We start from the raw sequence: 23,340 nt of genomic DNA, 5'->3' as shown, positions 1-23,340 counted from the left end.
GGGGCATGTGGTTATAACATAGTCCTAATACACTATCAATCTAGTCTGCCATATCCATTTGTTACTATCGACACTTAAATTCTTTAACTACTTATATATGTGCTTACTTCGATTGGTGCATACTATAGTGGCATGTAAAAAGAGCTAGTTATACGAAACGTAGAAGAGATGGTGCCAACTTGTCCTTCCTTATTTTAACGTATTAAAGATGTGTCATATAACATAGACAAGGTGTCCTCAAAATGCGATGTTTGCATTTGAGTTCGTGCGCACTGCAAACTGACAATGCACAGTACGTATTAAAGATCGAAGTAACAACTCACGGAGAAAATTCATAGTATTTAGCTTTTCAATTTGGTAACGTCATATCCACTCACCCAAAAGGCGCAAAAACAAATAGTTCATCATCATCTACATGTCCAGAAAGCTGATAATACCATAATTTTCATAAAACCATGAAAGGTTACTCGACGAACTTGTAACCATCTCCCCGGTTCATTTTGGAGACTGGTAGGTACACTTCCAGTGAGGGGTTTGCCTCTTGCCTGCAATGTTCAGCACACACGCTCGCTCGCTTAGCCCAAACTGAAAGTGCCATCCGAAAGACAAATCTATTTTGCTCTCCGCTGTTATATCGACGCCCCACCATTACCCCGCCACCGTCTTCCCGTCTCCCCCCATCTTCACCACCGCTCGCTCCGCTGCTTGCCTAGGGTTTCGCCTGCTCCCGCCCTTTCCTCCGGCCGCCGCCTCAGATCCCACCGGCGCTGGCACCCGATCCTCCTCCGTCGCTCGACGCCGATTCCCCCGAGCTCCGGTTCGCGCCCTCCCTCCCCGCCGGAGCAGCGTCCAGACGCGCGGGGGCAGATCTGGGTTTTGGTGGCCCACTTGGTGCATGAGAAGGCCGCTAGGGTCTGGGAGTAATGGAGGTGGAGCCGGCGAGGAGGGACGCGGCGGCGCTCGACCCGGAGCTGCTGCAGCTACCGGAGCTCGCGCCGGGCGCGCTCCGTGAGAATTCCATCATAGCTGATGCGCTCTACTCGCAGTGGCTCGTGCTACCTGAGACAGCCAAACTGGTATTCCTCTACGCGCCCTCCCGCCTTCCGCGCTCTGATTTGGGTTTTATGCCTGATTGGCTTGGTTTGTGCTTAATTTTCTCGTGGACTCTGTGATCTTGGGCCCATGCTCATTAGAAATATCGTTTGGTTGGTGTGCTTGGCTCTGCGGCGCGTACTGGCTAGATTGTTCGCATTTATGAGCTTGTGTCTTCGATTCAAGTACGATGACGGAGTTTGGTATATCAGTGTATGGTCCGTTTATTGGCTTGGTTCGTCTTTGTTCCTAGATATTTCTGTACGTCTGTGGTTTTGTTCCTGAACTTGCCAAGGTAAATTCAGTAACTGGGCAGCATGGATATAGCATTTGTATGTGCTTAATGTGATTATCTGTGGGTCTTCGTCTGGTGTCTCTGTGGGTTGGCTTTGATTGTTGTAAACTTGGGACTCGGCAGATGTTAGATCTGTATTTTAGTGAGTGTGGGAGGTTGGGGGTGCCCTTTCTTAGTTGATTATTTGATCTGAATTAGCTAATTTGTCAGTTTGAGTTACAACTGTAGAAGACTCTTATTGATTCCATTCCTGCGCCACAACAAGCTCAAGATAGTATCTATGCCTGTCTCCATTTGAGTGAGGTCATGCGGTTGATCAGTTTTGCAAAAGACTTATGGTGGGTGTGACAATGCATGGATTGATTCAACATTTTCATCGACTTGGTGTTTTGGACTTGAGGGTTTCTCTTTGCAATAGTATTATTATAGAGGAATACAGGATATTTGAAGAATTGAAGTTTGGTGTGCTGTAAATGAACTTTTCAACAATAATGCTGGTTTTGATTCTTACCTCACTCTGGTCTGGGGTTGGTAGCTTTTAGTGAATAACTGCATTTATTTATATTTGATGCGGAGTGCAATGGCTTCTCAGTTGATAGAGTCTGCGCTGCTGCTTGAATTATCCTCGATGCTCTTTGGTAGCTTAGTTTATGCATGCCTCTGTACCTTATTGTTATATCATGAAAGTATCTACTGGCACTGCACTAACAGACCATGCAACAAGCACTGATGCTACCACTACAGTAATTTGTGTATGTGATAGCATTTCCTGTGGTGGAAGCTGTAAATGTAGATATTTTGCAAGTGATAACGATTTCTGTGGTTTGGTATGATCTGTGTCCTTCAATAATTCCATTTGTCCATAAGATTGTTTCCATGAGGAATCAAGGATGTCCAGTTGATGGGGATTTAAGGTTGAATGGATTTATAATGCATGATGCCTACGGGTTAAATATGAAAAGCCTGTATTGGCAACATGATGCTTTGCGGAATCTTAGGGTAGTGTTTTCTACAGCTTTATATTTTATTAGGATAGTGTTACTTCTTTGTCCGATGATGCTACAATGTTCTGTTTCACTGCGAGCACCCACCAATGTTAATGCTGTACTTGCACATCTTCTACATGATTGTCTTTTTCTTATGTGATTATTGAGATACCTTCCCTTGATCATCTGTAAACTCATGTTATTGTATATTGTTGAGTTTTTCTTTCTTTGTGTTTATGTGAATGATCTGAAACTCTGTAGTGTATTATCCATGGTTTCTTATGCTTTCCATGTTCCACTAGGTAAAGTCTTTGATTGAGGATGCAAAAGCTGGTACTACGCTTAATGTTGCTGGAACCTCTGCTAGTACAAATGCTGCTTCAAGTAGTTCTCTACCGTCGATGTTTCCTGCTGGTAGTGCTCCTCCACTTTCTCCTAGGAGCACTTCTGGTTCTCCCCGTGTTATGAGACGAGGATCTGGTGCTGGACCATCGTCCTTGGGTTCTCCATTGAAATTAGTTAGTGAACCAGTGAGAGAAGTTATACCTCAGGTACTTTCCGCCTATCTTTTAACAATAATTGAAGTTTTTGTTCCTAAATTCATTTATTAAGCGTCAATTTTGTTGGACCATTATGTTTTGTAGTTTTACTTCAAGAATGGGCGTCCTCCTCCAAAAGACTTGAAGGAGCAGTGCTTATCTAGAATAGATCACTTATTTTTTGGTGGGGAGGGGCTTCAGATTCAAGGTGAATATGATCTCACAGCTTGATTTTTGGCATTGAGATGAATTCTGAAGCTCATATACCTTATTCGTCCATACCAGAATTTAGATCGGTGACAAAGGACATATGCAAGCTTCCTTCATTCTTCTCTAGTGTTCTTTTCAAGAAAATTGATGTTGCGTGCACTGGAACCGTCTCAAGGTATGATGTTTGACATCCGAATCCAAGGTCTAGTGATGCCCGTCTAAAGACCCAGTTGAGGGACTGTAGTTACTTTCAGATGTCAGGCCAGGGTCCTTTATCCTATTTCGGCTCTTTCTTCTTTGGTGTCTTGATTCCTTTTCCCTCTCCTTGCTGAAGCATGTAAACATGCTTGATCTCAGTTCTGTGATTACAGTCGTGTGTTTTGGCCTTTTACCTCTTCTGTCACTTCAAGACAGATTATTCTTAGCTTATGCCAAAACTCTTCATTGGTCTTCAGCATTTTAGTTGGACATTTCATAGACTATTTCTTTGTTAGTTATGACGTGGTTTCTTAATGGACTATGTGATCTTCAAGCGCTTCAACATTTAATTAAAGATGCAAGCATTTAATATTTTTTGGTCAGTTAGTTTTCTTTTATAGATTCAAGTGCTTCAAGTTGGAAGTGCTGTATCCTGTCTGGCTAGTACCTGGACTGCTGGGAATGAGATTTCAAGGTTTTTTCATAGTTTCTCCTTCACATGAATGGCTTTGGAAACTGGCTGCCTATTGGTTGAAGGATGCATCCATATGTATATTTTAGGCTTTGAAAACTGGCTGCCTATTGGTTGAAGGATGCATCCATATGTATATTGAAGGAATTATATAGAATTTAGAAACATTGAGAAATGTAAAGAAAGTGAGAATAGTAGATCAGGTGGACTAAGAATTTAGAATCTGCTAAAGTGGTTTTTGTTATCCTTCTTCTACTGTGAGTCACTGGTGCTATTTTTTCTTGAGTTTGTCCGTACCTGTAAAATCTGCAATGGTAGATCATACCAGGCACTGATTTGGAAGCTTTTGGGTCGCAGGCTTCTTGATTCAGATTTGACCCCGCACAACTTCTGCATTGTTTCATGTTTTTTTTTCAATAACTAGTGGGTAGGGATATGATGTTATGTTTAGTTATTTTCTCTTTACCATGCTAGAACATGTGATTTGGTACGCAAATGGGTCAATTAACCCATTGACACAATCTATTTTTCACTCTAGTAGGAAAGGGTGGGTTTTGAGTTAATCTTCATCAAACTTACATCTCCACATATGATGATTTCTATTAGTGGTTCTATGTAAATTGCTGCCTGTTCACCTCTTCATTTTTTGAATAAAACCTGTTTTACCACTCAAAACTGATTATTCTGCGCAACATTTGTAATTGAATTTCAGATTTAGATTTGGTAATCTGACTCTTATCTCTGATCATAGGGATGCATTTGTTGAGTATTGGATCAATGACAATAAGATTACGATGGATATGGCAAGCCAAATATTTGAAATATTAAGAAAGCCGGGTTACAACTCTCTCACTCAGGTCAGCATTATTTTTCTCTGACTATTCTCAATACTAACTTGGAAATTGATGACTGTAGCTGGAGAGATTCTAATTATGTATGATTTCTTTTATACTGACAGAAAATATTATATTTTCTTTGATATGTACAGGATGACTTCAAGCCTGTCCTTAAAGAACTCCTGGCAACTCACCCTGGCTTAGAGTTCTTACAAGGGACCCCGGAGTTTCAGGAGAGATATGGTAATTCCTGCTATCCGAGGGAACTAGCAGACTGCAGAATTAATTATTTACTCCAATTTATATTCCCTCCATTTGGGAGTAGAGGATGCGATTTTTTTGGTTCAAGGACCAAGGATCTTGCCAATTGCCCATTCTTAGTGTGAAGTGTGCATGCCCTGCTAGCCTCTATGTGCTCCTGGTTTCTATTATAGATAATACAGCTGCACAGAAGTGGCATGGCTGGGCACCAATTGTGGGTTGAGTTTGAACGGCATGCCTGTTACTCATGACTGCTTGGCAGCTTGGGAATAGCAACGTGTTAATGCATCACACACGCATAGACTTAAACTAGGGGTATTCCTGTACTCACTTCGTCACATGAAGAGTGCAATTTTAGTTTTTTTTTCAGACAGATTAGTAGTGACGTGAAATGACCTCCATGGTCTTGTTTAATTATCACGTGCAACTAATCAGACTTCCAAAAATCATGGATAGAAGTTAATTTTGGCTTGCAAATCAAATCTGACCACTAATTAGGCATTTGGTATTGCCCAATTTCTAGGATTTCACTCTTTTGTGGGATTTTTTTTTCAAATATTAGGATTGCACTTTTCACGGGACGGACTGACGGAGGGAATACGTTTCTGCATTGGGGAAAGCATCCTCCCTCTATTCCTGAACTGCTAAGCATAAAACATGTGCCGAGTAAAAGAAAACGGAGTACTTCCTATATGTGCTTTTCAATGCCTTTTTATTCTTCTGTTCCTTAAGAAATGCACATGTGAAACTAACAGACAAGCCATGTACCTAATGTATATTGGCATCCTTGCATTGTTAGTTCAAAACTGATCGACTTTTTGCTAGGCTTAGTAAATATGATGATTTTCTGGGTGCATCTGTTTTTGCAACGAACTTGTCTAGGTCATGAAAACATGGTCACTTCTTTTCAACACTAATAATACGATGCTTCTTTTATTCAGCCTGATAACCTTGTCTTTCACGTTGTGGTTCTTGCCAGTGATTAATGGGCAATGGTAAATTCTTTCCCTTAATGATTGCAAAATGCTGTAAAATTAGGTTTTGGTTGCTTGAAGTCTGGAGCATTGCCAATCATTACTTAAAAGCAACTCATTATGATTTTGACATAAGATTTGCTGGATGTTTTCACCTATTGCTATTGTTTGCTGTATCACATTCATTTATAACCATTTTTTTCATTTTCTTTCTTCAGCGGAAACTGTAATATACAGAATCTTTTACTCCATAAATAGATCTGGAAATGGCCATCTTACGCTGAGAGAGCTCAAACGTGGAAATTTAATTGCTGCGCTTCAGCAATTAGATGAGGAAGAAGATATCAACAAAGTGTTGAGGTAATTAATGCATTGATCGTTAACAGATTGCCAGTGTCCATTTGTGTGTGTATGCCCATGAGTTCTGAGCAGAACAGAGGCTTTCATTGCACTATTTATCATGATCCAGTTTCTTACATGCATTTCTGTATCTTACTTGTACTTCCATTAGTGTGGATTACATTTCTTGATGCTCTTCATACAGTAATAATATTCTTGCATGATGCTTCCCAATAGTGATAATGTTGGGTTATGTTTTGACACAGATACTTCTCATATGAGCACTTCTATGTGATTTACTGCAAATTTTGGGAGCTGGATACAGATCACGATTTCTTGATTGATAAGGAAAACCTTATCAGATATGGAAATCATTCATTGACCTATAGAATAGTTGATAGAATTTTTACACAGGTTAGTCTATTCCGTTGGTGCATTCGGAACTTGGCCATTGTTTACCAAAATGTTGTGCTTTGTGTCCTTATATTGGCTATTTTACTGTAACTTAGATACCAAGGAAATTCACAAGCATGACAGAAGGAAAGATGGGTTATGAAGACTTCGTTTACTTCATATTATCAGAGGAAGACAAATCATCTGAGCCTAGCCTTGAATACTGGTAACTGTTTTCTGAATAGGCGTCTTGTATGTGCATTTGGAGAATTGTTCCTATTGTCTTCCAACTTACAATTTATATTCTTAACGTGTGGTGGAGGTGCACGCACCCCATTTCCCAGTGCTGGGATGCCTAACATATTTCACATTTTTATGTACATGCCCTATTGAATCTTCATAATTGATGTTTATCTGATGGACCCCCATTGAATTTTCATAATCTTGACAGATGTAGTAAAACATCAATGATGTTTTCCATTTTAAAAGATAAAGACTCAGCATCTTTTAACTTGAGGAGGGCACATATGCTTTTAATTGCAACCTGTGTATCTTTGTTGTAGTGTAGTGTATATAACTCAGATTGTTGGTGTATGTTTTTTGAATTATGTGAAACAATTTCTACAGGTTTAAGTGCATTGATCTTGATGGTAATGGTATTTTAACTTCCAATGAAATGCAATTTTTCTATGAGGAGCAATTGCACCGTATGGAGTGCATGGCGCAGGAACCTGTGCTTTTCGATGACATATTATGCCAGATGATTGATATGATTGGACCAGAGGTAGATTCTCAGACATAATCATAAAGCATTTTAACTGGATTTGATAAAGCTTTCCCTTTCTACAGAACGAGAGCTATTTTACACTACGGGACTTAAAACGGTGTAAACTCTCAGGAAATATATTCAATATTCTTTTCAATCTAAACAAGTTCATGGCATTTGAAACTCGTGATCCATTCCTCATTCGCCAGGTGATTATAACCCTTCATAAAGTTTTAGATTCACTGCCAAGCATCAACATAAATAAGATACTGTTTAATGCAGGAACGTGAAAACCCAACCCTAACTGAGTGGGATCGATTCGCGCATAGAGAGTATATTAGGTTGTCCATGGAAGAAGATGGTGAAGATGCTTCAAATGGAAGTGGTGATGTGTGGGATGAATCACTTGAGGCTCCATTCTGAATAGCGTAAGTGTTTGTACTTGATATTGTTTTGATAAATCTAATATCGCAACATGATAAGGTAGCTAAATGAATTGTAGAAGACACCATGAAATTTTCAAAGAAACAGGGGTACCCAGGTCTGAAGCATACAAGGGTTGTGGGCAGATTTCTGTTGTGCAATGGAGGGAATGCTATCTTATTTTCTCTATACTTAGACCTGTTCATATCCTTTTAGTGACATGAAGGCTTTAGGCATCACATGTTATCAGCTTGGCCAGAATTGACATAAAAGTTTTGGCCGTTTAAAACCAGTTTTGGCCCTGGTTATTAAAACGACGTTTAAACGTCGTGAAAACGATGTTTTCACGAGAAAACATTCTTGTGAAATCGACGTTTAAACGTTAAAACGTCCGTTTAAACGATAAAACGTCCATCGTTTCGTTAAAATCTACCCTCTATTCGTTTTGTCATTTTATCGTTTTAATAACCTTGGTTTTGGCACCTAATGACTGGCGCCTTGGTTTCTGGTGTTTCGTTTTCCTGAACTATTATTATGTTTACAAAGTTGAGAAACTTTTCGAATGATATACCTATGGTCAATGATCATGGTCCTACAAGCATTTTTAATTTTCATTTTTTTCCATTAACAGTTCTTGCTGCCTGAATTTGGTCGGACATGGATGATTTTGGTTGGGAAGCAGTAAAGTTGGTGGCTACCCTGTGGATGCCATTGGTTGGCTCGCAACAGATTCAGTAACACCAGAAACTACTTACAAGTTTTACTGTGCAGATCTGATTCAATATTTGTCAGTTGTCATGTTGTGCAAACATTTTTGCTTGGCTGGAAAAGTGGGAAGGGGGGTTGATGGGCGTGCAGTGCAGTGTAAAGGCAACAACCTCAACAGTCACAAATGATACTAAAGTGAAGGACCCTTCCTGGTCGACTAGTTCCATTTGTGTTCTGATTGGTCCTTTTGGGGGATGCATGTCAATTCAATTGCTTTGCGCAAGTTTTGGGGCTGAACTGTTAATGTTTGGCTGCCATTTTCTTTGTTATTAATCTCTTGAAGCGCTGAGCTAGCTATTCCACCAGCGACTTTGATCATGGTATGTAGCTTTCAGGTTCTGCTTTCTCATCAGCGTGGTGTTTTGTAGTTCTTGGTTTATTGCTGTTCAAACATTTTGAGAAAGCTCAGAGACCTCAGGGCATGGATACTGCTGTCATTTTGTAACACTACCGGGAAGCCGTGGATTGGGTGCATAGTATTTCTTTAACAAACAGGTAGATAACATTGGCAATCCCATTTTTGTTAAGGTGTAAATTTGAAGAATGTTCTAGGTTGGTTCGTTTTGTTGGCATTGATACGCTGTTTGCATTTCGAGTTACCTTTGCCCCGCAATGTTGAAACTTTATATGTGCATGTATATTATTTGCTGTCACTGTCTTTTAAAGGAAAACTTGTGTTCTTGGCAATATTTCCTTATTTTTTGTTGTGCAACGTATGATTTATATGGTCCTGTTACCAAAAAGCAGGTCATACCAAAATATAAGCGTGCGTATAGGTCTCATTAATCGTGGTGTCATCGTGTCATCATCCTTGTGGATGTGATCTCGGTTAAGAGCTTGTCCATTGCAGCCTTAAGTTGGCAGCGAAAATGATGTCGCCCATTGTCAAATGCATCAAATGCAACACAGCAGCTGTAGCCTGTAGCTATAGGCACAGGGGCGGCGGCAGTGGGCGAGCTCCAATGCAGGAGTGGAAAGGACCAGAGACACTGACATGCTGTGGACGGTAGATTGGATGGGGGGGTTAGCAAGGGGCGGAGGCGTGCTCTCCCTCGAGAGGCTCTGAAGTCTGAATAATCAATTAAGGGAACAATTAATTCCTTTGTTAACCTTGAACAAGTTTAGCCGTGCTCATTATATAGCAGCTGCACTACCAAATCTCTTAACGAACTCCAATGTTTATCTTTCCTAACAAACTCGTGCTATCAGGCTACTTCAACGAACAATAATCTTGCAAACAAATTAAGTGCAAGACATCTAACTCTAGCCACTTGTGGACGCTTGCTGCTGCTTCTCCCAGCACTTTATGTGTTGCTAAGAAAAGATTCCGCACCCAGTCGGCGTAAGGATGTCTGAGGATACCGCGATAAAAATAGGTTTAACCATACGAAAAGCCACAAAGAACAGAATGACAGTCTAAGCAAACACAAAAATACAAAATCGGTCGAAGAACCTAGAGTAATTGTCACTATTCTGCTTTACGGGGCTTGTAGTACTATCTAGGATAGGATTGTCTCTCCTACCAATTCTTGGGCCACTCCACCCCGTTGACAGGGCCGAAGGCAGTGCTGACGACCCATTCCTTTCGACCAATCCGCAATTCATAGGCCAGTCTGTCCTCATACTAACCAGACGTACAACAGTGTGCAATTTGACAAATTCTTAGAATCTTTGAACTTTGAAGGATAGTTCCTGCCTTGTTGCACCAAAGCGATCATCTGCATCCAACCGGAAACAAACAAATCTTCCGCAGAACTGTAAAGGCAGTATGTCGTTACTATGCGGGTCCAATTTTCATCAGATATGCGTGGCACTGGCGACAAATCCGCTTATCACACGTGTCGTAGAAGAACGCTTTGTTCATCTTCCTCGTTGAGATGGTAGCGGCCAAAGTTCAGGTCCTTCGTGGTCAGGGTTGTCGGGGTCCGATGGCCACCGACGACCTTAGAAGTGGGGGTGGTGGTGGTAGGGAAGATGGGTGGTGGTTGTTGGTGTATATTGAACCCATGTATAGAGGCCCATCTAGAAGCCCATGTATAGGAACTATATAATACCACTCTTCTAGGGTTTGGAGGAATAGAGACAATTATTTTCTCCTACATGGTATCAACCTAGATTTTTCTCTCTTCCCTCTCCTCCCTACCCCAGCTGCCGCCGCCGCCGGCAGCCATGGCCGGCCGCCGGCGCCGTCCCTCCTCTCCCCTTCCTCCTTCCATCCCCTTCCTCCCCTGACCTCCCCTGTTCCGGCTGCCGCTGCTGCCTGGACCAGGCAGCCGCCGGATCCCGTCGCCCCTGCCTGGACCAGGCCGGCACCGGATCCCGCCGCCGCGGCCTTGGTCGTGCTGCCCCCCGGGGCCGCGGGCGCGGGAGGTGCAGCCGCCGCCCTGCAATCCGCCCCGCAGGCGCAGGAGCAGGGGCCTGCGGCGGGAGGTGCATCCGCCGCCCTGTAGCCCGCCTTGCAGGTGCAACAGCAGGGGGCCGCCGCCCTACAGCCCGCCCCGCAGGTGCAGCAGCAGGGGCCCGCGGCTGACGGTGCTGCTGCGGCCGCCGCCTAGCCAGCCGCCACGCAGGCCGTGGCTGCCGGCGCTGGGGCCGCGCCTGGCACAGCGCCGCCACCGCCCAGCTCCCCCTCCTCCCCTACTCCCGCTCGGACTCTTGATCTGGGCATCTGGACAGGGGCTTGGCCGCCGCCGCTTGCCTCCACCGCTGCCGCCTTCGCCGCCGCAGCTGGGGGCACTGGGGCCTATCCTCCTCCACCTCTTTTGCCCGCCGCCGTCGTGGCCCTGTGCGCGAACGCGCCCCAAGCCGCCGCCGCCCACGGCGCGGGGGCTGTGGGCGCGGGCGTGCCAGCTGCCGCCGCCGCCGCCGCCGCCGCCCACGGCGCCTCTTCCTGCGCCCGCGCCGCCACCGCCCGCCTCGCGGCCGCCCTGGCCGCCGCCCCTGCTGCCCGTGGCCGCGCCCGCGGTGCCTCTACCCTCGATGGCCGCCAATGCTGCTACAGCCGACGCGGCTCTCACCGCGGCCCTCCTCGCCGCCAAGTCCGAGGCTGCGGCGGCTCAGGAGCGGGCCCGCGCAGCTGCCCTCGCTTGGGAGCGTGAGCGCTTCGCGACTGACGCTCTCACTCGTCGAGTCGCCGTGGAGAAGCCCTACTTCCTTGTCCCGCCCGCCACCCCCTTCACCGAGCACGGCGCTTCGTCCTCCCACCAGGCTTCGTCCTCTGTCTCTGGATTTGAACCCCGGATCGACCCACCCGACCACCTCCTTGGTGCTCCTCTCACCGGCCAGACCGGGGGTAGGGGAGGCCGAGGGCGTCGTCGGCGGAGGGGACGTGGTGGTGGTGCTCGGGGCACTCCGGACCTGACTCCGGCTCCCACTCCTGCTCCTGGCCCTGGAGGTACGCCCTGGCCATCCTTCAGTGCCCCATGGCTAGGGCGCATCCCGATGTGGCCGTTTCAGGGTCAGGGGGGCCCTCATCCTCAGCCCTAGCCGGCGGCCATGCTCGCCGCTACTGCTCCCCTGTTCGCGCCGTTCTGGACCCCGCCACCCAGCCAGCAGCCGACCTGACCTGGGGGTGGGACCAGGCCGCACTGGCGCAGTCCTTCAGTGCCATGGGGCGGACACCGCCGGTCAGCACCGAGTGGATCGCCGACTCGGGTGCCCCCTTCCACACCACGCCAGATGCCGGTATCCTCTCATCTGTCCGACCCCCACACCCATCTTGTCCTTCTTCTATCATGGTTGGTGATGGGTCTTGCCTTCCTGTCACCGCCGTGGGTTCTGCTCCTAGTTCTTTTCTTCTTCCCAATGTCCTTGTTGCTCCTCAGATGGTTCATAACCTTCTTTCCATTCGTAAGTTTACAGCTGACAATTCTAGTTCCATCGAGTTTGATTCTTCTGGCCTCACTGTAAAGGATTCGGCCTCCCGACGTCCGCTACTCTGGTGTGACAGCACGGGGCCCCTTTACACCCTTCATCTTCCTTCTTCCGCTGCACCACTCTCGCCTTCTTCTTTGCTCTGGCCGTCTTGGTCTGCCGCTTTTGCTGCGACGCCGTCTTCCACAACCTGGCATCAACGTTTTGGCCACCCTGGCCGCGACGTTCTGGCTCAGCTCAGTCGTAGTACCGATGTTCCTGGTACTAGGGCTCCTGCTGAGCCCCTCTGCCATGCGTGCCAGCTCGGTCGTCATGTTCGGCTCCCTTTTTCTTCTTCTTCTTCGCATGCTGCACATGCCTTTGATCTTGTTCACTGTGACCTGTGGACCTCTCCTATTCTCAGCCTTTCTGGCTATAAGTACTATCTGGTGGTGGTCGATGATTTCTCGCACTACTCTTGGACTTTTCCTTTGCGACTCTTGGACTTTTCCTTTGCGCGCTAAGTCTGAGACCTTCCCCACCTTCCTCCACTTTTTTGTCTGGGTGTCCACACAGTTCGGCCTCACCATTAAGGCCGTCCAGTGTGACAATGGGCGTGAGTTCGATAACTCCACCTCCCGTTCTTTCTTCCTCTCTCGGGGTGTTCAACTGCGTATGTCTTGTCCGTATACCTCTCCTCAGAACGGCAAGGCTGAGTGGATGATTCGCACGACGAATGACGTCGTGCGCACCCTTCTGATCCAGGCCTCTCTGCCCTCGCACTTCTGGGCTGAGAGCCTCCACACCGCCACCTACTTGCTCAATCGTCTTCCGTCCACCGCTTCTCCTGCTCCCACTCCACACCACGCTCTTTTCGGTACCCCTCCTCGCTACGACCACCTTCGGGTCTTCGGGTGTGCGTGTTACCCTAACACCTCCGTCACTGCTCCTCACAAGCTAGTGCCCCGCTCGACTCGGTGTGTGTTCCTTGGTTACTCCCCTGACCACAAGGGGTACCGATGCTTTGACCTCACCTCTCATCGCATCATGATCTCCCGACACGTCATCTTTGATGAGTCAAATTTCCCCTACTCCACCTCCTCCACACCTTCTGCTGACCCCGAGCTGGAGTCCCTATTTCCGACTGACCCGGTGGTTCAGCCACCTTTACCTGTCTTTCTTTTCCCTGCAGGTTTTCCCGGCACACCGGCACCGCTTCCGGTGATCCCTGCTGCGCCACGTGCGGCCCAGTGTCCGCGGTCGTGCCACGTGCGGCTCCCGGACCTCCGGTCGTGCCGCGCGCGGACCCGGTGTCTCCAGCTGCGCCACGCGCGGCCTCGGTGCCTCCCCCTGCACCTGCGCGGTACGCTCAGCCGGTGCAGGTGTACCAGCATCGTCCGGCGCCGACTCCGGCTCCGCCGCGGTACGCTCAGCCGGTGCAGGTGTACCGGCGTCGTTCGGCGCCGGGACCGGTGCCGACTCTGGCTCCGGAGGCTCCTCCGACGCCTACACCGGAGTCGTCGTCGCCGCCATCTACACCGGAGCCGCCGCCGCCTCCGCCTCCGCTGACTCACTCTCGAGTCGAGCCGGAGGTGTACCACCGTCCAGTCGTCCACCGGGATCCTCGGCATATCCATCCCATGGTGACTCGGCGGATGGAGGCTCAGGCCGCGACTCTCTCCGCCACCGAGGGAGAGCCGCGGGTCTCTCCGGTACCCTCCTCTGTCCGTGACGGCTTGGCGGATCCTCACTGGCATCGCGCGATGGAAGAGGAGTACGCGGCTCTTCTCGCCAACCAGACGTGGGACCTCGTGCCGTGTCCGTCTGGTTGCAATGTGGTGACTGGCAAGTGGATCTGGACGCATAAGCGTCGGGCTGACGGCACACTGGAGCGCAACAAGGCTCGCTGGGTTCTCCGGAGTTTCACCCAGCAGCCTGGTGTGGACTATGATGAGACTTTCAGTCCAGTGGTGAAGCCTGTTACTGTGCGCACGGTCCTCTCGCTCGCACTCTTTCGCTCCTGGCCTGTGCACCAGCTGGATGTGAAGACTGACTTTCTTCACGGCACTCTGTCAGAGACAGTGTACTGCACTCAATCAGCGGGATTTGTGGACTCGAGTCGTCTGGATATGGTCTGCCGGCTCAACATGTCCCTCTATGGTCTGAAGCAGGCCCTTCGGGCTTGGTACTCTCGGTTTGCCACATTCTTGCTGACTTTGGGATTCACCGAGGCCAAGGCTGACACTTTTCTGTTTATCTACCGCCGTGGGGATGAGACTGCCTACCCGCTGCTCTATATTGATGATATTGTGCTTACCGCCTTCAGTCAGCAGTTGCTTGAGCGCGTCATCTCCTCTCTACAGCAGGAGTTTGCTATGAAGGATCTTGGTCAGCTCCACCACTTCTTGGGTGTCACTGTTGAGCCTCGCCCATCTGGACTGTTCCTTCACCAGCGGCAGTATGCACTTAACATTCTGGAGCGGGCTGGGATGACTGATTGCAAGCCATGCTCCACTCCTGTCGATACTCAGGCGAAGCTGTTTGCTAATCTGGGTGATCCTGTGGCTGATCCTACTGGCTACCGGAGCCTTGCCGGTGCCTTGCAATACCTCACCTTCACCCGGCCGGACCTCACCTACGCAATTCAGCAGGTCTGTCCCCATATGCATGATCCCCGGGAGTCACATCTTGCTGCCCTGAAGCGTCTCCTCCTGTACGTCTGTGGCACTGTGGACCTCGGCCTGGTGCTTCACCGCTCGTCCTCTGTTGAGCTGGTTGTCTACACCGACGCTGATTGGGCTGGTTGGACACTCGTCGCTCCACTTCCGGCTACGCCGTTTTCCTGGGCGGCAACCTGGTCTCCTGGTCGTCCAAGCGGCAGCCGGTTGTCTCCCGCTCCAGTGCCGAGGCGGAGTACCGTGCTGTCGCTAACGGCGTGGCGGAGGCGTCCTAGCTACGACAGCTCTTGGCGAAGCTCCACAGCCCGCTCGCCAAGAGCACGCTCGTCTACTACGACAACGTCAGCGCCGTGTATCTCTCCACCAACCCTATCCAGCATCAGCGGACGAAGCACGTGGAGATTGACTTGCACTTCGTGCGCGATAGGGTCGCAATTGGTGATGTTCGGGTAGTCCATGTCCCGACCACCTCCCAATTTGCTGACATCTTCACCAAGGGACAACCCTCCTCGACTTTCTCGGAGTTTCGCTCCAGCCTCAACGTAGCAGGTGGTTAGTTGTGGCTGCGGAGGTGTATTTGCCCTTTGTACTTTCTTCTTGTCCAGTTTTGAACACCGCTGCGTCGGTAGTTTAGACTGCGGGGGGTGTTAGCTTTCTTGTTGTCCAGTCTTGAACACCGCTGCGCCGGTAGTTCAGACTGCGGGGAGATGTTGGTGTATATTGAGCCCATATATAGAGGCTCATCTAGAGACCCATGTATAGAAACTATATATATCCCACCCTTTTAAAGTTCTGAAGAATAGAAATAATTATTCTCTCCTACAGTGGTGGCGGCGGGTTGTGGGGCGGCGACGGACGGCAGTGGAGATGCCGCCGGCTGGAGGCGACCGTTTGACAGTAGGTGGGCCAGGAACCGGTGAGGGCGCAACATTCTCTGGTAGAGACGGTACCAGCGGTGGATCCGACGGCAGATGGTGATGGTGGCAGGTTGTGGGGCAGCGGTGGACGGGGGTGGGAATGCCGCCGGCCGGAGGCGACCGTTTGACAATAGGTGGGCCAGGGACCAGGTGAGGGCGCAGCATTCACTCAGGCAGGGTCGGCACCTGCGGTGGATCCGGCGGCAGAGCTGTCCGCCGCCGGAGACAGGAAGATGGCCGACGGCGGGAATGCTTTAGCGATAGCTCAGCTTGTGCTCGCTTGCGTGGGGAATAGAAGCCCCCCCAGTTCCTCAGCAGTAACATGAGCGCAACCATATTTAATTTTGCAAGCAGCATTGAGCATTGGCCACTGCCAATCCTCCAGAAATACAGGAGGCCGTCGTAAGGTCCTGTTGAGGTGACTACATGAACAAAGACAACTGCTCAGGAGTACAAGCACAATATGTGAACACATAACCAATCATCGGCTGATAACCATGCTTAATGAGGTGATGCGTGCAGAAGAATGGCATGGAACTACGGTATCTGAACAATGCTGCTGGCTGCTGCTTTGTAAGACTAAAGAAGAAATGTGGAGCATGACCCCACCGTGTCCATTCTATTGCAAGAACCATCAAGCAAGCATCATGGTGTGGTACTGGCCAACAGTCCTCTTCCTCAAACAAATGGACCTGAAGACAGCAGCACGGATATTAATTCTACCGTAAGAGAGGAAAAGACAGACATAGCTTACTACTTTGAGACTAAAGAGACAAAGCATTCATAAGAATTTGATGTTTCACATAGACAGTCACATCTAACTAAAAAAATACAGGGACAAATGGAGCCATCTTTGGAAAGAATACAGTGCACATAGTGAAAATGCAATAGATTTACAAAAGGTAAGAGCATCTTCAAAAGTCTTTCTATATCTTGTTTACACTTTAAAGAGCCATTTTCGCTATCTATCTTTGGCTAGTGATAAATCTGGAATAGATGATGACTATATTTGGATAACCACTTAGAGAAGCTCTTGGAGAGTATTTTTCTATCAAAATCTCTATTCCTAACAATTGTGATGGATATAGAGTGTCTCTTGAAGTTGCTCTAACAGCTGAGCAACTGCAAGAGACTCTCTAAATCTTTCCTCATTGTTAGGAATAGAGATTTTGATGGAAAAATACCCTCCAACAGCTTCTCTAAGTGGTTATCCAAATATAGCCATCCTCCATTCTGCATTTCTCGCTAGCCAAAGATAGATAACGGGAATTGCTTTCTAGAGTGTACACAAGATATAGAAAAGCTGTTGGAGAGTGAAAACATATAGAAAGTGATTTTTATGCAGAAGGCTCCCCAAATGATAATTGAGAGCGAAATTTAGAAAGACTCTTGGAGATGCTCAGCTTAATCAAATATTAATATTTGAAGTCTACAGACATTGACAACAAATACAGAATGCGGTTGAGAAAGAAATATAGTTGCAGAGAATGATATCCCTCAGCTTCACATGTTCTATGGGAAAGCAAAAGTGTGCTAATGATGCAACGAAAGGAAGATATGCTAGTGCTAGGGCATAGAACAGCGATGGACGTGTGCAGGCCAAACCATTGATTGCAAATGAGGTCCTAGACTCCTAGTAAATGTTTATCAAGGAATACTAAAAAAAATCTATATGAGACTGAAAATGCTTGAACCATGTCATAACTACCATTCCATCCATACCCACTAAATCTGCAACATAAACAACCACTAGAATAAACAACAGGAGTGAGTTACCTTACCGAAGACATTATTCACACTGCAAAACTTCCAGAAATTATCTGCTGTGTCAGCTGATTTGCATTTTCTATCACTTTCATGACTACTAAGTGACTTGAGGATCTTACAATCCAGCAACTAACTGCTTAAAATAAATTGGGAATCTTCTTTAAGGACCTTGCACTTTACTAACTCCTGGTGTAGCATTTGGGCCTCTTTAACCCGACCTGACTTGGCAACTCTTGTGACAATAGATAAAAAAAATGCAGTCCTGTGGTTGATATTTTTCGATACCATTACTCTTAGTATTTCAGCAGCAGCTTCAGCTTTACACTCTCTGCACAATGCTTGAATCATCATGGAAAATGTAGTTGCTTTAACCTCAAAGCCAAGAGCAAGCATCTGATTCAAAAGCTCCAGTGCTTCCTTGGCCATGTTCTTTTTACAGAAGCCCATGACAAGTGATCCGTAAGTGACATCATCGGGATTGATCCCATCACCAATCATTTCATCAAACAGAGCCATAGCACTAATAACCTCACCCTTCTTTGCAAAAGCATCTATGAGGGTGTTGTATGTGATACAAACCACCTGGCATCCATTTTCTTTGATAGAATGAAAAATCCCAAGAGCTTCTTCAACCATCCCCCTTTTAGAGATGGCATTCAGAAGTGTGTTGTATGTCACTATATCAGGAAGCATTTCTCCACTCACCATCATCTCTAAAATATCAATTGCCTGATCCAGATGTCCATACTTACAGAAGTAGTTGATAAAGATATTGTATGCAGTAACATCAGGCTCATGATTTGCCTGCTTCATGTGTGCAAGCAAATTACCTACTTCAGACCACCTTCTCTTGTCGCAGAGGGAATGAAGCAGGATGCAATATGTTGTACCATTTGGCTCAATGCCTTCAGCTGCAAGACGAGTCAAGATCATCTTTGCATCCTTCAAACAGCCAGCTTTGCATGATGCATTGATAAGAGCATTGTAGGTGACAACATCTGGTTGGCATCCCTCCAAACCTAGTTCATCTAATACTTCAAGAGCCCGCATGGGACCGCACTGTTTGCATACAAGGTCAACAAGCAAGGTGCTCGTCATCTCATATGGTGGCCAACCTATTCTGAGTTGCTCCTTCCAAAAGCAGACTGCCCTGTCATACATATGTTGGCTGCACATGCACCTAATCAAAGTGTTAAAAGTGATGCCACTTGGAGAGCAACCGGTAAACCTCATATCCTCCAAAACTTTCATTGCAGAACTCAGCTGCCCTTCGCAACAAAGTCGAGCAATCAACACGTTGCAGGTGATGGTGTCAGGAACCCCACCTGAAAGCACCATGACCTCAAGAACATGCCTAGCTTTGTTTACCTTACCAGTTCTCACAAGCCCACGGATTAATCTAACACAGCACTTCGAATCTGGAACTTGGCCATGTAACACCATCTCATCGATCACACGGCAAGCTTGAATGAGCTTCCCGTTGTTGCAGTGCCGGCGGAGGCTGTCGGCATAGCACTCAGCTTTATACTTCGGAAAATATGCCCTATTCGCCACCATGTCTGAGTTATGATTCAAGGGCCTTCTTGGTTTTTGTTGCTGATTCAGCAGCTTTCTCGGATTAGCTTCCAGGGATGGTAAAGACTTCTTGAACTCTGCTGCTATTCTGCCATTTCCGTGGTCTGCACCTGCATCTACAAAATCTTCCCGCAGTCTTCGATCTGGTTGTATCACCACTAGATCGGCCTCATTTTTCTGCTCAGTCCTAGTGGGATAATCCAAAGAGACAGCATGCCCTCTAATCCTCAAGGACCGCGTAGACGTGTTTATGATTACTGGAGCGGAACCATGTGACCACATACCACATCCGCAGCAGCTTATATCCCCAAAATATGCCATTTCCTTATGTAACAACCATGGCAAGATCTACTTCTACGGAATTTAATTCCAGAAACAACGCATTCCGCTCTTCAGATAACTTGGGTGGAACTACAGGAATTCCCCCCAGCACACCCTAAAATCTCTTCCTGCGCACATCAGAATGGGCGACATCAGCGCAAAATCAAGGAGAGCACGCCCTAAGCTCAATCAATCAGCAAATAAATCCAACCAATCTCTCCCAAGCAAGCGCGTTAGAGTTCTTGCTTGGAGATTTCTTAACAGAGAACAGAGGACTACTAGGGTTCGCACGGACTAATGTGGGGAAGAGAAGGTAAATGACAGCCCTCCGCAGACCGCAGATGCTTACGAGCTGCAGAGGAGTACACCGGGAATACCTGCGGCGCTGGCTCACAAGGCCTAGAATGGAGTTGCGAGCGGAGGGCCCCGGGGACCTACTCTTCTTCTGTGCGAGTGGACTCCCAGCTAAGGGAGATGGTGGTGCCGGCGGAAGGCGGAAGGCGGAAGGCGGCGAGGCGAGGTACAGGCGAATTTAATTTTTTAACATTATAATGAAGGCCATCTCTTGAGATCTTTATTTTTGAGAGATCTTTATTTTTGACACTACGAAATTAGCACGGAAGACAAAAAAATATTTACACTTTTACCACTTTTGCCCCGTGGACACCAGCGCGACGATCCAGGCGCCACGTCAGCTCCAGTCCTCCGCGCCCGACCCGAGCCCTTTTGTCCAGTCCGCGCGCCCAACCCAGCCCATTCCAATCTCTTTCTCCCCTCCTTTGCTTCCCAACTGCCTTCCCCTGCCGGCAATCTGGTGAGTGCCCGGTTGTTTCCCCTTGCTACAGTCGCGAGAGAGGCGAAAACAGGCGACTCAAGCTTTCTCGCGCGGCGATTGTGTCGATTCCCTCGTCTCCTTGGACTCCGGTGGCTCGCCGGGGACGGGAGACGGGGGGATCTACCCCTAGACGTGCGAGCTTGTATAGGGTAGCTAGGTTTAGGATCTAGTTTCTCCTAGGGTTGCGTCCCGTCTTCATGGCGGCGATGATTTTGGTGCTGCTAGCGGCGGCGGTGCTGTTGCGGCGGCCAATAATCCTCCTCGAGGCCTCCTCCGAAGTCGACGGCGTCCATGGCGGCATGCGGGGAGAGGGATTTGCGAGGTCTGTTCTTCCTCTACTTGATGCGAAGTGGGGGATGACTTCTTCCCCGTTGTTGGGGTTTGATTCCGGCTCGTCGGTTTCCATGCCGGCGAGGGTGGATGCCTCTGCTGGGTTGCTTGCTCTCAGATCCAGAGCTGGCAACCGTAGCTCTTGCTCTCCTCTGTTTCCGACGGACGACGGCCGGCGAGCCCGTGGAGGAGGAGCTCCTTCCGAGGAGCGCCTGTACAGGAGTCCGGCCTTGGTTCTTCTTCGTCTCTGGTGGGCGGCGGAGGTAAGAGGCTTTTGCTTCAAGGCTGCAGAGCTGGCTAGGGGATGGGTGGATGTTTGGTGGCTGGACCAAGCTCGGTCTTCATTCGACGATGGCGGTCGTCGATGGCGAGCAGAAGTCCAGGAGCTGAGGAGCTTGGGGTGCAGCCCCGGTCGATGTGCGATTGCCGATGGCTCCATCCTGTCCTTTGGGATGGGTGTCCACTACGACTCACCTCAAAGGCGGTAGGCGATGGAGTTCCTTCAGCTCATGGGGTTGCTCGGCGTGCTCCTCGACGGCGGCGGCCGGCGGCAGAGTTCTCGAGTAGCATCGATTTCTCAAGGACCTAGGGACTTGGTTGTAATTTTTCTTTACCTTAGGGTCCTTTGTGATGTTTGGGTGACACAGCTGTCTCTGTATCCTTCCAGTATGTTCCTATATCGGCAAGCGTATGTGTACATTTTCCTTACCTAGAAATGCAGGAATGTTTATAAAAAAAACTGCCTTCCCTGCCCACCACTGCAGCGCCACCGCTATAGATGGCCATTTGGCCCGATACCCATGGGGCCCGAAGCCCGGCCCATATTAGCCCGACCCGAGCACGGCACGGGCCCGAATATTATTGGGCTCGGGCCGGCACGGGCACGATAGACGGGCCGTGCCTGGGCCTCCATCCCGGCCCATGAACACATCCAAGCACGGCACGAAAAAGCCGGCCCGATCGGCCCGATGGGCAGCACGACGGCCCAGGCACGGCCCACGGCCCGCTCCCAGGCCAGGCCAGCAAAAGAGCCGTTGGAGGCCTACTGCCGGCCCAGCCCAGCGGAGCGGGTATATAAGGGGCGCCGGCCGCTGCCCCCGGCCACCCCCCGGCCTCCATTCACTCGCCCCGCCCCGACCCCTCTCCGCTCCCCTCGCCTAACCCTAACCCTAGATCGAGCCTCGACCCCTCTACAGCTCTGCTCCCCTCCCGTCTACGTCTCGATCTGACAGTCTTCTCCAACTCCGGTCGCCGGCTCGCCGCCGTTGGCCGTCCACTCTACCCTCTTCTCTTTGTTTTCCTCCCTACTTTTGCATCTTCACCGGTCGACTCACTTCCTCAACTCAAATCCGTCCCCAAACCCGGTCATCCCTCTATAAATCTCGTAGATCCGGCCATCCTCGATCTCGCCAGCGTCCTTGGTGCTCCGGATCTGGTAAGTCCCTAAACCCTAACGTGTTTTTCAGTTTTTTTATTTCTTTCTCCTGTTCTGATCTTTTTGATCTCTCTGCCGCAGTTGCTCGGCCGATGCAAAGCCGTTGGGGTACCTGAGGGGGCTGGATCTGGGGTCTTTGGAACCCTAACCAGCAGCTCGGTTCCCTCGGTTTTGCCGGCCGACGCGAAGCCGTGACGCGCCGAAGGCCTGGCCTGCCCTCCAGGCCATGGACGACGACGAGGGCCACACCATCAACGATGAGTTGCGGATGATGGGCCTGGAGGGGGACGACGAGGACGGTATGGAGGAGGAACGGGAGGAGCTTTTTGGTCGGCGTGGTAATGTGGAAGTAATCATGCCCCCCTCCCCCTCCCGTTGGTGGTGCCGGTGCGGGTGCTGATGCTGGTGTAGGTGATGGTGCCGGTGCTGATACGGGGGCTGGTGGCGCTGGTGGTGCAGCTGACGGTGCCGCGCCGAACTCTGTCAGCCACGCCGGCGAGAAGCGGGGACGACCCTGCACCTCCAAGGTGTGGGACGAGTATGAGAAGCTCTTCAAGCAGATCAATGGTAAGACCATCAGGTATGGAGCCAAGTGCCTTCACTGCAAATCCGTCCTTTCTGGCTTTTCCAGTAGCGGCACTGGTCATCTTAGTCGGCATCTTCTAACTTGACGTAGTAAGAAAAAGAAGTCTGGTGCTCAGTCAATCCTTAGTTTTGATGCTGACGGTAGTGTGGTTTCCTGGGAGTACAGTCCTGATGTGGCTCGTACTCAATTGTGCCGTTTGATTGCAAAGCTTGATCTGCCTCTAGGGTTTTGTGAAACAAATGAGTTTAAAGAGTACATTCAGATTGCTCATAACCCTAGATTTACTCCTGTTAGTAGGCAGACCACTGAAAGGATCACCGGGGTGTCCGACCCTAGAGGGGGAGGGGGTGAATAGGGTCGCTAATCGCTTTTTAACCTAGGGCTCAAACTACTTGCATAAGATAAACCTAACACGTCCTATACATGCTAGTTATGACTAAGGATTTATCTATGCTACTCTCTACTTACTCTTAAAAGACTTGCAACCTAGCC

General features: G+C 48.7%; 2 protein-coding genes across 5 annotated transcripts; one reads left to right on the top strand and one right to left on the bottom strand.

Annotated features, from left to right (window-relative positions):
* Positions 1-486: 486 nt before the first annotated feature.
* LOC120650792 (probable serine/threonine protein phosphatase 2A regulatory subunit B''delta) lies at positions 487-9,200 on the top strand. Its single transcript, XM_039928064.1, has 13 exons — positions 487-1,076; positions 2,676-2,924; positions 3,018-3,120; positions 3,198-3,297; positions 4,544-4,649; positions 4,781-4,871; positions 6,082-6,223; positions 6,469-6,616; positions 6,712-6,821; positions 7,223-7,379; positions 7,445-7,570; positions 7,644-7,789; positions 8,416-9,200. The coding sequence occupies exons 1-12, from the start codon at positions 924-926 to the stop codon at positions 7,782-7,784; spliced, it is 1,626 nt and encodes a 541-aa protein (XP_039783998.1). The 5' UTR covers positions 487-923; the 3' UTR covers positions 7,785-7,789; positions 8,416-9,200.
* Positions 9,201-16,322: 7,122 nt separating this feature from the next.
* Positions 16,323-20,206, bottom strand: LOC120650790 (pentatricopeptide repeat-containing protein At1g08610-like). Of its 4 annotated transcripts, none has more exons than XM_039928060.1 (3): positions 20,040-20,206; positions 17,776-19,790; positions 16,323-16,691 (listed from the first exon to the last, which is right to left on the bottom strand). In XM_039928060.1, the coding sequence occupies exon 2, from the start codon at positions 19,660-19,662 to the stop codon at positions 17,896-17,898; it is 1,767 nt and encodes a 588-aa protein (XP_039783994.1). In that variant the 5' UTR covers positions 19,663-19,790; positions 20,040-20,206; the 3' UTR covers positions 16,323-16,691; positions 17,776-17,895. The 4 variants fall into 4 exon arrangements, with proteins under 4 accessions (XP_039783994.1, XP_039783993.1, XP_039783996.1 ...); XM_039928059.1 differs by having other exon boundaries at positions 17,781-19,790; XM_039928062.1 differs by having other exon boundaries at positions 17,781-19,790; positions 20,012-20,182.
* Between the last annotated feature and the right edge of the window lie 3,134 nt (positions 20,207-23,340).

The sequence above is a fragment of the Panicum virgatum genome, chromosome 9K (assembly GCF_016808335.1).
Source record: "Panicum virgatum strain AP13 chromosome 9K, P.virgatum_v5, whole genome shotgun sequence".
NCBI lineage: Eukaryota > Viridiplantae > Streptophyta > Magnoliopsida > Poales > Poaceae > Panicum > Panicum virgatum.
The sequence above is the reverse complement of the archived record's forward strand: the minus strand, read 5'-3'. Positions and strand labels throughout refer to the sequence as shown.

Bases quoted from the DNA above. Each gene is read 5' to 3' on its own strand.
- LOC120650790 (XM_039928060.1), bottom strand. From the start codon at position 19,662: ATGGCATATTTTGGGGATATAAGCTGCTGCGGATGTGGTATGTGGTCA.
- LOC120650792 (XM_039928064.1), top strand. From the start codon at position 924: ATGGAGGTGGAGCCGGCGAGGAGGGACGCGGCGGCGCTCGACCCGGAG. The intron at 1,077-2,675 runs GTATTCCTCTAC...ATGTTCCACTAG, and splicing joins TACCTGAGACAGCCAAACTG to GTAAAGTCTTTGATTGAGGA. The intron at 4,872-6,081 runs GTAATTCCTGCT...TTCTTTCTTCAG, and splicing joins GGAGTTTCAGGAGAGATATG to CGGAAACTGTAATATACAGA.